The 16668-nt window shown below is 41.6% G+C and overlaps 1 protein-coding gene across 1 annotated transcript; it reads left to right on the forward strand.

Moving 5' to 3' along the window:
* The first annotated feature begins 11127 nt into the window (after positions 1-11127).
* Positions 11128-12830, forward strand: LOC122698308 (ubiquilin-1-like). The gene has a single exon (XM_043909189.1). It carries the CDS (start codon positions 11271-11273, stop codon positions 12828-12830), a length of 1560 nt encoding a protein of 519 aa, XP_043765124.1. The 5' UTR covers positions 11128-11270.
* Positions 12831-16668: the final 3838 nt, after the last annotated feature.

A 16668-nucleotide genomic window follows, 5' to 3' on the forward strand; every position in this document is an offset into this window, starting at 1 on the left:
GGTATTCTTTTTGTACAATCTGCTGGACAGGAATAGAAAGATTGGCCTTGACACTTCATGAGCACGAAAGATTACTTTTTCCTCACAGGCTGGCCCTCTATCACCTCCTCTGTTATCACATAGACTCATGTGGCAACCCTCTCAGAAGGGACATCTTGGGTTTTCTCTTCTTCCCTTTGTAACTACCTTTTTGACTTTCAGCTTCTCCTGTGGTCAGGAATATGTTCAAAGATGTGCGTAGGCACATAAAAGACGGATGCTTCCCCTAGTGGTCTTAGCTTGGGAGACATTCCAGAAGGCTACTCTGTTCCACCCTGGGTGGCACCAGAGGAAAAGGGGAAATCAAGGCAAGGTTTTAATGGTGAGAAACTGGACATCAGTTTCAGTAAGAGGTAGGTTAACTTCGGCCAGGGAAGGGAGCTTAGGTGGAAGACCTGTCTCCACACCCATCTAGAGCAGGGAGGGACGCCTCTGGTAGAAAAAAGCCACGGCACTGAGCACCGCTTTTTTCTCTCATACAGATTGCAGCTAACAGTTCCAGAACCACCTCTTTGAATTGTATCTTATAAAAACTGGGATAAGTTTGATCCCCAGAGCCTAAAAAGCCCCTTATATACAGGCTTTCTTTGCTATAAGAGAAGACCTCACCAGCCCAGAGAGACAATCCCTGCAGGTACAACATCTCATCAGTCAGTCTACCCCTGTCATCAGAGCCAAATTGAACACTCTCTGGTTTAAAAATTTTAGATATGAAATTATGACTACAAAAAGGAGGGATGACATTTTTGACATTGAATGGCCATGATATTCTTTAGCCTCTGGAGAAAACTGGTTAAAATGAAATCTTTTTGAAATTGAAAAGCTGGTTCTTTTTGCACATGCAATTAGGAAAAAACTGGCTTATTAAAATACTTTTTTTGGAGCTCCAACCCTGCCTGAGAAACAGAAACATACCTGGGAAAAAACCTGAAGTTAACTCTTATCATGTCCTTGAGATACACAGCCCACTCTCTCTGGGACTCCTGCCATGACCAAATTGGTAGAACTTCAAGCCAATGGGGAAAAAAAGGGGGTGGGAGGTGGGGCAAAGAGACATTTTAAATTTCAAGCAGAAAATTGTGAGGTCTCTGTCCAGATTTATTTGTCTTAGTGTGTCTCCATCCTTGGACAAAATTGCTAAGGGCTAATTGATCAGTGAGCTGTATTTAATTGGCCCAAAGAGAAGAGCTTAGAAAGCAAACAGTTATAAAATCAAGAAAACTAAACAAAATGAGTTTCAGTGTTATGTAAACTGGGAAATATTCACTATTGAATTGATACCTGGTATTGATATCTGTTTATTGATCTAATTAACACAGACATTGTAAAGATACTTTTACAAATGACATAACTTTGGGTAATTTATATTTACCAATCTACAAAATGACAATATAAAGTACAGTTCATGGTTGCTAAAGGAAAGTAAGATGTGTGTTTTTAATAAAAAGGTATAAGGAATGGAATTACATTCTATTAAGGAAAAAGAAAGTAAGTCTAAACCTACAGGTGACTCATCTCTAAAATTGGCAAAGGATGTGATAAGTGCAGAAGGCATAAAAAAAGGTTTGTGACAAGTGGAAGAGTGTTCTGTGCATGGTCCATGTTTCTTAAGACATTAACCTGAGCTTTGAACTCCTTTACTATTACTTTGACTAAGTGAATAACTATTGTTTCGCAGTGAATGTAAGCTGGTACCAAAGTGGAATTTGGTTTTCTCTCCCTGTTAAAAGAACAAAGTTTTCTTGGAATAAGGCTTTTGGTAACAGACTATGGCACACATAGAAAAAACTCACTCTGCTTTTACAAAAATTAACCCCTCATCAGGGAGTTTAAAATGGATAAACAATGGCTATAAACCAAACAGCTGGGGCTATGGGAAATCCAAGACAGCCCCTTGGCTTTTCCCAGCTCCCTGACAAACTCACTTTTATTTGATAAGAAAAAGCCTTTCCTGGCTTCAGGGTTAATGTCTCACAATGGAGAAGACATGGTTAAAATGTGTTTTCTATAATCTCCAGTGATTGGAGCACCCACTTTGCTGGACAGGTCATACTGACATTGGCAAAAAAATCTTCACAAGTTTCTGGTAGACTATTGCTTTCACTGGCATACTCTGTCACTTGGGTTTGAGACACTTGGGTTCTGAACAGCCTCATCAAGGTAAAAAAGACTGTCTCCCAACATATACGGAAATCTCAAAGTATACTGGGGACCTCTAAAAGAAAAATCCACTCAACTGATGTCAGGCCAATAGCATCTATTAGTTTCACTGAATATTAAGTTCTAGTTTTATGAATCAAGGACAGCATTTACTAAGATTCACTTCTGAGTTCCTTGTGGTTCTGTTACATTGCTAAGAGGTTTAATTCAGTTGTTAAAAAGGACACTCTGAGTTTGTTTCTAAAGCTTATTTCAGTAACCAGTCTTTGAATAAAGGTCAGATACTCCAGGATCTACAACCAGGAGAATAACAGCAGGCTATAGTCATTTAACAAACTAAGTCAGATGACCTGGAGATGTCACTAGCCTGTACCTAAGTTCTTACTTTTGATTTTACTATTGCTGCTAATATATTGTTTTCTATATTGTTTGTTTCAAAATGTTGTCCCTTACATTATCAAGTATGTGACTGAGCCATTGATACAATGATGGTATACAGTTCCATATGAAATCCATAGCTATAATGGTGTGACTCTGTATATGAGAAGAAACAACAAGAGGGGATATTTTCCTGGACCAAGAGACTAGTGAGACAGGTGCTACCCAGAGACTTTTGCTACTCACAGGGCCTAGTCCAGTAACAGGACATTGAGTAGCCTATCAGTGAAATCTGTGATAGACTTGGGAATGAGCCTTCCCAGCACCAGATGGGACAGATGGTCATGAAATGCCCCCCAACCATGGTCAAACTCATGGCCATAAAGGGGCCCTGTGACTGGAAACTGGCACTTGCCATCTGCCTCTGCAAAGATTAATCATGGACACTACAGCTGCTGACCATCAACATCCCCTGAAAGGAGTTCAGGGTGAAAATCAGAAATTAGGCGCTCGCTCTGTGTTCTGGGAAAAAATGGACAAAGCAGGCCTTTGGATAGTTAGGTATTTTCAGGTAAAGATTTTCTTGAACCCAAATTCTTCCATCTTCTCAAACTTAGAAAAACACTAAAGTTGTTAATGGTGACAGCTACTTTGGCTAATACGTTAATACCACAATAAGAGGCTAAAGCCTACTTGAACAAACTTAGACAACTGGCTACCTGGCTATAAGTCTCCTTAAAACAGCTCTGCACGTTGTGGTTCAGATTCATTCTCCTAAAAAGAAATGGTAAGATTTATTTTGTCTGTTAAGGCTCAGGTTGTCACTCTTTCAACTACTAACTGGGTTTGTTATACCTACATTCAAAATGTATATGAACATGCCAAATGGCTCCATTCTTATAAACAGGGTAGCCCAAGTGTTGACTGTATCTAGACCAAGATCAAAGTTACTATCAAATGTAACCTGATTCCTATTCTTGCTTGGACTGCTGATTACAATAATTCTTTTCACTGATTTTTGGTCTCTGCCTTTTAATCTACTTGTCTAGTTTGTTCCTTATAAAGCATACAATGACTTCAAAGACAAAGTAATGGTGATGCAGAGATTCGGGTCACTCTTCAGAATGGACTCCCTTGATATCCCACTCTGGTCACAGATGCAATCATGGTTTACAAGCTCTCCTTGGTGGAAAACTATCTTGAGTGTAGTAATTGTAATCATCTTATTCTTGCTGTCTGCCCCTTATATCTGTAACTGTATAATAAATTTTGTATCTAAGCAGCATGAGGCATTTAAGTTACAAATGATTGTTAAGCTCCTATGATTGTCACAGGCTCCTCCAGCTATTACGTGGGGCTCCTGGATCAGAGATCCTCAATATAAGGGTAAGGAGAATATGCTGCCTCAACAATTTATTGTCTGTGCCCCTTACCAGCAGGAAGAAGTTATAGAATGATTTCTCTGCCTCTTTCCCTGGCAACCATATTCTCCTAAATAAAAAAAGGAGGGGGGCATGAAAGAGTTAAAGCCTAGGGAGGCAGTCCAAGGCCCTTTAAGGAGGAGGTGAAGATTCTCACTCAGGCTTTCCTTAAGCCTTGTGCAACAATGTATCTTACCCAAGAACTAGCCCTTCTTTCCCTAAGGAACTAATGATCACACAGCACAACCTCTCACTCACAGAAATGCTTTTCTTAGGCTCCATGCTAATGACTATAATTGTAACAAACCTTGTCTGGGAACCTGTTTCTCAAGAAGTGTACCCCTGATTACACAGCAACAGTGTATCTCACCCAGAGATGTTGACAGAACCTTTCTCCCTGGCTAATCTTGTGCCAAAGTTATTTCAGGATGTATGCCTTGGGAAAGGGTCTGGTGGAACTCTTACAACCTTCAAGTATTCTTTTTATCTCTACTCAGCAGCTAGTTGAGAAGTATAGACCTTAAATTAGTGAGGCGGGTACTCTCCTGCCCCCTTCTGATGTCTATGTCAGAGGCTTTCTTGGTCCTGTCACAAAATTTTGCACACAAAGCTCTCAGTTACTGAGACCTGTCTTTCATCTTGGAGTTAAATCTTCTCCTTTGGAACACATGAATCCAGTGGCATTGTTCACCGTTCACCATAAGCTATCACAGACTTTAGTTTTAATTTTGAAATATTTAGGGACAAAATACTCAATGCTTAACTCATTATTCCTTTGCAAAATGCCATTGTCCAATTTTATTTTTGTAAATATACTCTATAGTAGCTGTCAAATTCCATATAAGGCCAAAGGATATCTTCACTGGCTTTTAATTACATATGAATATATGAATATTAGAGAAGAATTGAGGGATTTGCAATAGACAATCTTTCCTTTTAATATAAAGAATGTTTCCATTCAAGTTTCACTTGTGTCTCTTTAAAGAACTGTAATTTCTTCACATAAGTCTAGCTTGGGTTTAAGCACTACATATTTGCAGTTTATTTTCAGAACGGATATTGCTGTGGTGAAACTATGCTGTCACCAGTACACTATAAATTATTTTAGTTTCTTTGATTCTTGTGCAAACATGTGCATCTTTGAAAAATAAAATTTCTACTCGTCTAATAATTAAACCTCTTTACTAGATTCATGACTTGTTTTCTCAGTTTAAAAGATATGTGTGTGTGTGTGTGTGTGTGATAGAATGTATTATGCATAATATATATGCATATTGAGAAGGAAATGGCAACCCACTCCAGTATTCTTGCTGGAAAATTCCATGGACAGAGGAGCCTTGTAGGCTACAGTTCATGGGGTCGCAAAGAGTCGGACACGATTGAGTGACTTCACTTTCACTTTCATATGCATATTAGATAATACAGATAAGTAATAAGAATACAAAAGTCAGCAATAATTCCACTACCCAGATAACACTGCTAACACCATGATGGTTGTCTTTCCACTTATTTTACAAAATTGTGATTATATTGTGCATAATAATCTGCCTTTCCAACATGATACTATGTCATGAAATTTCTTTTCAAGTTATTAAGTAGCCTTTTGGAATTCATAAGTTTAATAAATACTCCCTAAACATTTCTTGTATGCCAAGAGTAGTAGAAATACAATAGTGAACAAGATATGTTTCCTGCTTTAAGGAGCTTACAATATAGTGGAGATAACAGACCTCCAGGAAAAAAGGAAGAGAGAAATAAAAGTAATACCTAAAAAAAAAAAAAAAAAAAAAAAAGTAATACCTAGCACAGAGCACTCACTGAGAACTAGGCACTTTTCTATAGACTTTTATTTTATTTTTTATTTTTAATGGGAGATAGTTGCTTTACAGTGTTGTTTTGCTTTCTTATATAGGCTTTATGCCTATTAACTCATTTAACTCCTACAGCGCTATAAAGCAGGTGTTATTATTAAACCTATTTGACAGATGAGTAAAGCAAGAAATAGCTATGTGGGTTTAGTCCAAAGTTGCACAGCTCGTAAATGATGGAGCTGGAGCTGGGATCTGAATCAGTGTTTCTAGAGACAACACCTTTTATCTCTATTCTACATCGATTTCTACTGAATAAATAATTATTAAATAACAATTAAAATTCATTTCATGAAGGGAATAAACAAGGCATATTGCTAGTGTATATAAGGGGGAAGGGATATATTTTTAGAAGGATGGTCAGAGCCTATCTCTCTGGTGGAAGTATTTATGCAGAGACTTGAAGGGTAGGAGGAAGTCAGACATCCAGAGAGCTGGGAGAAGAAAGTTTTAGGCAGAGGGGAAACTATAAGAGTTCCCTGAGTTTGGTTAGAGCCTGATGCACCTGAAGAAAAAGGAAAGAAAGCCAGGGGTCCAGAGTAGAGAGAATGAGAAGGCAAGTGTTTCAAGGTGAGGTGAGAAAGAGAGGTGAGTGTCAAATTCCCCAGGGCTTTGTTTCGAGTGTGGATTTTACTCTCATCTTATGTGGCACGTGATCGAGAGGGTGGCTGGGGTGTCAGCTGAGTCAAGGCAGAAGACCCTGCAGTCATTCAGCTGAGAGATGGTATTGGCTTAGATTAGGGTTCTCCACAAGGGCAGACGGCAAGAAGTGAACAACTGAAAACATGTTTTGGAGACTGAATTTATCATACTTTCTGATCAGATGGGGTCAGCTTCCTGGTGGCTCAGTCAGTAAAGAATCCGCCTGCATCAGGTGACCTGGGTTCAATCCTTGGGTTGGGAAGATCTCCTGGAGGAGGACTCAAAAACCCACTCCAGTATTCTTGCCTGGAGAATCCCCATGGACAGAGGAGTCTGGTGGGCTACAATCCATGAGGTCACAAAGATTCAGACACAGCTTCGAGACTAAGTACACACAGCACAATAGTAATTAAACACCCTCTCTATGGTGGAGTCCTGTCCTGTGTCTCGGTGATAAGAGGTGTTCTAGATCACAAAACCCTGCCTTCACAAAGCCAACAGAGAGGGGACAGTAGCCAAGTTCATATAATTTGAGCTAAAGGGAGACCCTAAGAAGAAACACAGGGTAAAGAGGAAAATTGACAATGAACTCTTCTAGGTTCTAAACAGGGAGACCATCACCCAAGAGAGCATTTAAGCAGAGATGTGAGTTAGCCAAAGCAAGAGGTCCCAGGGAATAGGGTCAACAATTAAAAAGCCAGCAGGAACAAAAATATAAGAAGTCTCCTGTGACTGGAGAAGGGTGCTCAAGGAGTGGGGTCAGGGAGACAGACATGAACCAGATTATTAGGGCATTTAGATTTAATTCAAATATAATAGGAAAACCTTTGGTGGTTTTGGGTAAAGAGTTGAGGTTAATTGATCTATATTTTTAAAAGATCACATTGGCTACTTGTATTGTCAGCCCAACCAGGTTTTTTCTTTTACATTTTTAGTAATGCAAGTGCCTAATTGGGATTTTGGTTGCCCAGGCATCCAAATTCAAGAGACGTCAACTTCAAATATGGCTATTTCCCCCAAAACACATTGTTAGCTGCAGAACTACATAAAAGGCCAGGGTACATGCCCTCTGATATTCCTTCGTTTTAGAGGTCATGGCTGATTTCTGTAACTGATCATTTGTGCCACTTATTTTTTCTCTTCCCATTATTTAATTTTTCTTAAGTTTTATATCTACCAATAATGAGCCCATTATGGCTGATTCATGTTGTTGTATGGCAAAAACAAACACAACCTTATAAAGCAATTATCCTCTAATTAAAAAAACAACAACAAAGAGTGAACCCTTGAAACCCTCTGTGCCCACTCTTGAGCCTGATAAAAGAAAAGCCCCATATACATTTGTTGTCTCTCTACCCTTGACCTTTTTTTATGGCCCCAAGTGTGCACATAACCTCCAGGACTTGTAAGAAACTTTGTCTCTTTCAAAACTCCCTGATGGCTATTGCTGAAGGCCTCTTGCAATCATAATAAGAACCACAAGGCCAAGTCCAGCCTCAACATCAGTGATAAATTGAGACCAGCACAAAACACTGCTGTGGGAATTAGTAAAAATGGACCAAGAAAGGAAGTAGGGAAACCAGCCAGGAGGCTGTGCTACTGCAGCATGGGAAGTATTAAGGTGAACAGATTCAGGATATACTTTGAAGAAAAAACTCATAGTACTTGCTGATACATAACTTCAATGTGAAAAGAAAGAAACTGAAGGTGATTCCTGTGTCTGGATGAATGAAACTTTTATTAGAAGAACAAAGAGAACTTGAGCAAATGGCAAGTTTGAGATCCTGTTCTGAAATAAACTGTCTTGGTTGTAAAGTTAATTGACATGAGAGAGACTAGGAAAAACAGGTTTGTGGAGAGAAAGTCAAGGCTATATATTATTCCTAAGTATTAGAAAGTCAGTGCTATTCATTGCTATGTATTATTCCCCTTACTGTGAGAGCAAAGAATTCTAATATAGACCAGCTCCAGATTCATCTCATAGGAGAATAAAATTTGCCACCCAAAAATGTGTCTTTAACATGAGGATTAATTTAGCCTGATTATTTTTAAGAGACATGACTCAGGAATTTTTTCTTGTTACCTCCTCCTAAATTGCCCCAAATATTTAGATAAAGGGCCTGCTCCAGGAAGAAGAACTAGCAGCATAAATAACTAAAGAATAATATGAACTAGGTGTGGTAAACTTATGAACTGGTATACCTGGTACAATATGAACTAGGTGGGGGAAACTTAGCAAGTCCTATTTGATCAAAACACCTACCTTGACACACAAGTGTGTAACTGAGCTGGGGAAGGCTGTCAGCTTGAGCCGGAGATTTTTAGGCACTGAAAATGGAGACTGTAGAAGAGAAAGGAAGAAGGACAGTTCACCTCAAGAGTATGAGGGAAAAAATCTCTGGAGCCACAAGATGCACAAATGTGATTCTGGACAATTGTTACCTGGCATGTTCTTCAACCTCAGATACACATTAGCTAAGGAAAAGCCATAAATGTTAGCTTGAATATCTGATTCTGCTGAGGGAAATACAAGTGGAATCCCCAATGGGAACTGGGTTTGGTACTAATATTTGTATAATAGAAATTTTCTTAAGGTCTGGACATTACCAGAGGAGGCCCACTAGGCTGTTGATTCCCGCCAGCCATAAGGATCACTCTGTAAAATTTATTGGGACTGAAAATCTTTTTCAAAATGGCAACTTATTAGAGGCTTGATATGGGTTGGACATGGAAAACATTCATTCATACTAACTGAAGTTTAAGAATACACCTTAGTATATTATAACCAATGTAGTTTTAAGAGGATCTAGGTGTTCATGTTGCCCACATCTAACAACCTTCTAGAGGTGGGAGTCTAGGCAACCAAATCCACCTTTGTAGTTATTTGAAACTCTAGAATCAGAAAAAATGGTCAAGTATATAGTGGAAAAAGCCTCAGACAGCTTGATGTAGCCATTTTTACAGTGAAAAGACATAATTATTCCAGGTACTAGACAGAATTTACTCTTGGGGCTCACCTGACTGGAACAGTCAAAACAGTATCCTAGACAGTCACTGTTACCTGCTTTTACAGCTGAAATATGTACCCTCCCCAGGCACAATTCTATTCGTCATATATACCTCAAATTACATAACTGTTAAGTCAAAGAGGAGGATACATCCAGTCCATCCTAAGGAAATCAGTCCTGAATATTCATTGGAAGGACTGATGTTGATGCTGCAACTCCAATACTTTGGCCACCTGATGTGAAAAATTGACTCATTTGAAAAGCCCCTGATGCTGGGAAAAATTGAAGGCGGGGTGGAGAAGGGAATGACAGAGGATGAAGTAGTAGGATGGCATCACCAACTCAATGGACATGAGCCTGAGTAAACTCTGGGAGTTGGTGACGGACAGGGAGGCCTGGCGTGCTGCAGTCCGTGCGGTCACAAAGAGTTGGACACGACTGAGTGACTGAACTGAAATGAAATGAACTGAAGTAAAAAAGACCTAAAGTCAAATCATTACTTTTTCATTAATTTCTCTTGTTTTAGCTCTGACCCTCTGGGAGTTGAGATCATAGTTTATCTCTCTGGGAACAACTGCATTTCCAAGTTCTTTGCAAATATTATGCCGTCTTACTTAAAATCATGTGTAATAGATGGGTTACCCAGCCTGGGGAGCCTCAGAGATGAAAGCTGCCTCAAGACCCCTTTGAGGCTGGGTGGATTAATTATACATATTTTGAGTCTCTTCATATAGAAACAGAAACTTTATGCCTGCCTAGGGCATAGGTAGTATATAGTGACTTAGTAGAAGATATGTGTGTGTATGTGTGTGTGTGTGTGTGTGTGTGTGTGTGTGCACGTGTGCATGTATGCTGAGTCTTGTCCAACTCTTTACAACCCCGTGGACTATGTAGTCCATCAGGCTCCTCTGTCCCGGGGATTTTCCAGGCAAGAACAGTGGTTTGTGGGTTGTCATTTCCTATTCCCGGATATCTTCCTGACTCAGGGACTGAAGCCGCATCTCTTTTGTCTCCAGTATTGGCAGGTGAATTCTTTACTACTGTGCTACCTGGGAAGCCCTAGTACAAGACAGGTAACTAGGACTTCCTAAGTTAGTAATTAGACTAGTACCTTTTTGGCTGAGCTTTATTCATCTATCCAACTCCAGGTGTATGATTTTCAATAGTGAGATAGGTTGGCACAAAATATGTTTTTAGACGTGCTGCATGCTAAGTCGCTTCAGCTGTGTTTGACTCTTTCCAACCCTATGGACCGTAGCCCTCCAGGCTCTTCGGTCCATGGGATTTTTCCAGGCAAGAATACTGGTGTGGGTTGCCTTTTCCTCCTCCAGGGGATCTTCCCCACCCAGGGATGGAACGCACATCTCTTATGTCTCCTGCATTGACAGGAAGGTTCTTTACCACTTGTGCCACCTGGGAAGTCCTGTTTTTAGACAGGAACATTTAAATTTTTTCTACTGTTTTTTAGATCAAATCTGATAGGAAGTCAACTTTTGACAGGTGGTAGAGACTACCACCCTTCCCCCATTCAGGTCTACCTCCCAACTGTGACCTCATTGCTGACATCATCTGCCCTGAGGCTGGCTCCGGAGAGGGCAGCTGCCACCGGGACTACACTTGGAGGTGGTGCCCACAGGACTTGGGTGAGAGGACATCACGGGCCACCTACTGGTCCCTGCGCTCAGGCGTGCTCAGTGCTACATCTAGATTTCTTAAGGTCCGCAGGGGGCCCTGAATTCTGCTCTCGAGGAAATATGTCAAGGGCTAGGGAAGAAGCAGGGGACAGTCGGCTGGTGTCTGGTCGGGAGCCACCATCACGTATCATCAGAGTGTCTGTCAAGACCCCACAAGACAGCCAGGAATTCATGCTGGCAGAAAATAGCAGCATCCGCGACTTTAAGAAGCAGATCTCCAAACGCCTTCACTGTGATACTGACCGACTAGTGCTCATCTTCACTGGAAAGATCCTCCGGGATCAAGACATACTGAGCCAGCGAGGCATCCTTGATGGCACCACAGTCCACCTGATGGTGAGGAGCCATGGGAAAGGCATTCTGCCTGGCCCCAGCACTCTGCCCAGCCCTGCTGGCCACTGCACCCATCGTCCAGATCCATCCACCTCAAAGAGTGCTAGGATGCTAGCCAGGCTGGGCCAGCTGGCCCGGACCTCTCCTGAATTAGCTGACTTCTTTGGCCAGCTGGCTCAACTCCTCATGGTTGTGCCTGAGTCCATGGGGCCATCACTGGAAGAGCCTGTGGTTCAAGGTCTGGCGAGTGAGAAACCAGCCAATGCCAGCTATGTTCCTGAATCCTCAAGGCCAGTACCGAAACCTGAGCCAGCTCTTAAGGCTCTGGAAAACTTGCAGACCCCAGCCCGGCAACAGGAACTCCTGCAGGTGGACAAGCGGGGGCTGGAAGCCTTGAAGGCAGTGCCAGGTGGTGACAATGCTATGCGTCCGGTCTGCTCTGATATCCAGCATCTCATGCTGTCCACTCTGGCCCCTCTGGTTGCCTCCGAAGACCACAGCCCAGATTCAGAGCCTGGCAGAGGGGGCATCAATCCTCAAAGTTGTACTAACATCACCACCACGGCACCCACAGTTTCTGCACCTACCAGGCCATTGGCACAGGAAGTCATTGCAGGAGCAGCTGTTCAAGCCAGGAGTGTAATTTCAAACCAGCCCAATGCAGTCTGTAGGACTGGACTATCAGACTTATACTCAGGCCAGGATCTTCCCTCCCAGGAGAGCCAGCAGCCCATCGGGAAAGCCACTCCAGCGAGTCAGCTAAGACCATCAACCTCTGTCTTGCGCAGAGCCTTACATGTCCTGCAGCAGAATCCAGCTCTGCTACACCAGCTGGCAACAGGCAGCCCCCTGCGACATCACATGCCACTCCTTCCCATTCTCACCAACCCCCGGGCACTGCAGGCATTGATCCAGATAGATAAGGGCCTGCAGGTACTGTCCAGGGAGGTACCTGGTTTGGGACCGTGTTTATGGTGTCCAGGTAGACCACACGGGGCCAGAGGAGTTTCTGAAACTAGGGGCAGAGGACAGGGTCACAGAGCAGACCCTGGGCAGCCCACCCTGGCTGTTCTTCAGCTCCTCCATGCTCTGGCCAATGCCTGCCCTCAGTTTACCCAGTCCTCATCGTCCTCATGTCCCCTCGCTGAAGACCGCTACCCGCAAGAACTGGAGCATCTGGAGGCCATGGGCTTTGCTAATCGCGATGCCAGTCTTCAGGCCCTCATGGCCACAGGAGGAGACATTTGTGCTGCCATTGAGAGGCTTCTGGGGAAACCGGAGGCCTAGGTGCCTCCAGCTGATGCGCCAATGCACCATCCCATGGAGAGGTGGGGGGAAAGGAAAGGGAAAGAGAGGGAGGGGGAGTAGCTTATTTTGGGAATTTCTCCTCCTCAGATCACGTGCATATTATACAGCCTCCCCTCACCTCCCAAGCCTGTTCTACATTAAAAAGGATTGCATGGATCTTGTGTGTTGTGTCAATTTTGGAGCAGGTGGGCTAAGAGAATGTTGTTTGAGGGAGGGATGGATCTGGGTCTGGGCTTCGCCTATTCTCATAACTGTAACCTCAGAGTAGGGGGAAATCCTGAGTTCTTTTTAGTATCTACTCCTGTTCAATGGGCAATGCAGTTTTCCACCAATATTACTATCATCACCACAATTCCAATTCTGTGGTGACTCTGAAGGAATCCTGACGTTTGCTCTCCTGGGAAGCCATGGGTTTCTTCACAGACTCTGAAAGCCACCTATTCTTTGACAGTGTTTCTCTGTCTTGAGGTCGTCTCCTGATATTGCAGAAAAGTTGTTTAACTTGCCTTTCAGTTAGGGCTTCTCCTTTGCTATCCACCTCAATGGAATGACAGGCCTTAATAGTAATGTTGGCAGTTCTCCTGGGAGCTGGACCTTGCTACCTCCAGGCTGGTAGCAGCTGCTGGTTTCTATAAATTAATTTCTCCCTCTAGGAACTGTTGCATTCTATCATTAGAATACTATTAAAACAACAGATTCCACGCCCACCCGCCCCCCCCCCCCCCCCCCCGCCCCGCCAACAAATGCCTAAAAGCCTAAAAGAACTTCCAGGAGTAGAGTTTGCACCCAGGGCTGCAGAATCCTCCATCTGTTACATATTGTCTGTGAAAGCTGAACTTTGGTCAGAGATAGGAGACTATGGAGAACAGTCCTGTGCTACATCCACAAGACATCAGCCCAGAGTAAAGGCCATAGCTAGATCCCTGTCAGTCAGTTCAGTTCAGTCGCTCAGTCTTGTCCGACTCTTTGCAACCCCGTGAATCGCAGCATGCCAGGCCTCCCTGTCCATCACCAACTCCTGGAGTTTACTCAAACTCATGTACCCAACTATTAACAAGTGTGTGGTCCTTGCATCTCATATTATTTCTGTAGGTAAAACACGGGGAGGTGAGATGCTCCTGAAAAAGCCACAACTGGAGAAGAGGGTTGGATGGAGGGTCTTTGCTAAAACAATTCCTCCTTTCTGTAATATCAGTGTTGGAGTGAGATTAAAGATTTAGGGAAGGAGGAAGGATGGTGGGCAGAATGGGTGGATCAATTCCCACAATGTTCACATAAGCATATATCAATCCCCAGAATAACACAAGGAAAAATAAAGTTCATGAGATGTATAGTTGAATCCTAAAGTCAGACTAGAACACATGGAGGATATCACATAGTCCTACCATCATAATACAGTAGAAAATAAGCATGATAGCCCTAAGCATAAATTTTCAGTCAGACATGAGAATTAGAGGCACAGAGATAAGTGATCTGTGCTCAGTACCAACTATTGATTGGATGTCTACCAGTTGTAGATGTGTATCACAAAATCACACACAATTTCAATCAGAGACACACAGCCAACACACAGACCTCTATTCACACACAGAAATGTAAAGAAAATTGAAAACCACAAATTAAGATAAACTGACTTTTCAGTTTTTCTAGAAAATGAAACTAAAATTATTGACTGTATTGCTTAATATAATACAGTTAAGGACTTAAATGTCAGTGTTAGCTTTCACTGGGAGTAAAATTTGAGAATTTCAGAAGTTACTCCTCGGATTTCTTTTAATGTAGAGTACTTGAGGGAGTACTCAAAACCCAGGGAGTTGGGGGATAAAAATAAAACTAGCAACCACTCTGTCAGAATGAGATGCCATTCACTTTTGAGAGAGTATAGCTATTCCTTTGAAATTCCTGAAAGATATGAAAACTATTTTCATTTTAAAGCTAGAGAAACAGACTCCAAGGGGTAAAGTGACTTCCCACACACCTGTGGTTGAAATTCTAAGCTGATTTTCCAGATTTCAGCATCCTTATTCTGTGCACAGCATAGAGTCAGATGATGAGAGTGTGGGATTCAGAGTGACCATTAAGAGAAAAAAGATCTGGTCAGATTGGAAAGGCTTGAATGTATTTTATTATTTTTAAATTAATATTAATTTTTATTTTATATTGGAGCATAGTTGATTTGCAATGTTATGTTAGTTTCAGGTCCACAGCAAGTGATTCAGTTATACATAAACATACATCCATTACTTTCAGATTCTTTTCCCAAATAGGTTATTACAGAGTATTGAGTAGAGTTCCCTGGGCTATATAGGAGATCCTTGTTGATTATCTGTTTATATATATAGTAGAGTGTATATATCAGTCCTAAACTCCTAATTTATCCCTCCCTGCCACATTTCTCCTTTAGCAGCCATAAGTTTGTCTTCAAAGTCTATGAGTCTATTTCTATTTTGTAAATAATTTCATTTGTATCACTTTAATCAGGGCGATGGAAAGACTTAAGTTTCTGCCCAGAGTGTGGAATCTTATGGCTGGTAAAATCAGTGGATCAGAGTTGTGGTCTGTGGAGTAACTTCTTTAGAAGGATCACTAGAGACAAGACAAAGGGTTGAGCAAAGAAAGACAGATATATCAAAGGAATGATGCAGAAGGCTGGAGTGGGTCAGCTACAGAAGGGAGCTGAGGAAAAAGTAAGAGATATATGTTGAACTTATTTAAAAGTATGTAGATATAGAAGTGAGAGAATATAATCCAAGAATAAAAGTGTAGTGATTAAAGAATTAAGATGTGTCTATCTCCCTGCTGTTTACTTCTATCTGCTCTATGTGGAGAATAATATATAGCCAGATATCTTCCAACTTGACTGTTTATATATAAAAAAAAAGTCTACAGGGGCTATGCAACATTGGATAACAGAAGTAGACAGGAATGAAGCTCCAGATCACTGCCACTGGAGCAGATATACCTTATACAATTCACTCAATTTCTTGGATTCCACTGAAGTCAAAAGCATCCAGTTCCCATTCTACTGAGCTGCTGATTTTGCAGAAAATACAGTTTAATGATCACTATTCGTATCTCAAGCACTGCCTAAACATTTTAATATAGTTATATAGTATAATTATCACAGTAAGCCTGAGAAGTGATATAAAAAGTCCTAACTATGTAGCTTGCAATATTAGAGAGATTGCATAGTTTTCTCATATTTATTTAGTGAGCATTTTACATGTTAGACACTGTCTTAACTTTTCAACATTCATTGATTTCTCTATTCCTCACTGCAACATTGAAGTGAAGTGAAGTGAAAGTCCCTCAGTCATGTCCAACTCTTTGTGATCCCATGGACTATACAGTCCATGGAATTCTCCAGGCCAGAATACTAGAGTGGGTAGCCTTTCCCTTCTCCAGAGGATCTTCCCAACCCAGGGATTGAACCCAGGTCTCCAGCATTGCAGGCAGATTCTTTACCAGCTGAGCCACAAGGGAAACCCAAGAATACTGGAGTGGGGAGCCTATCCCTTCTCCAGCGGATCTTCCTGACCCGGGAATCAAACTGGGGTCTCCTGCACTGCAGGTGGATTCTTTTCCAACTGAGCTATCAGGTAGATGTTAACATTATTCTCCACTTAATCGTTGCCCAAACTGAGGCACAGAGATTTAGCAGCATGCTCAAAGGTCACAAAACTAGTAAGTGGAGAAGGAGGATGTAAACCCAGGTATTCTAATGTAATTTATTTATTTTTTTGTGTGTGTATGCACACGCATTTTTTAAAAATCAAAGTACACTTGATTTACAATATTTCAGGTATATGGCAAAGTG

The sequence above is a fragment of the Cervus elaphus genome, chromosome 1 (assembly GCF_910594005.1).
Source record: "Cervus elaphus chromosome 1, mCerEla1.1, whole genome shotgun sequence".
Lineage (NCBI taxonomy): Eukaryota > Metazoa > Chordata > Mammalia > Artiodactyla > Cervidae > Cervus > Cervus elaphus.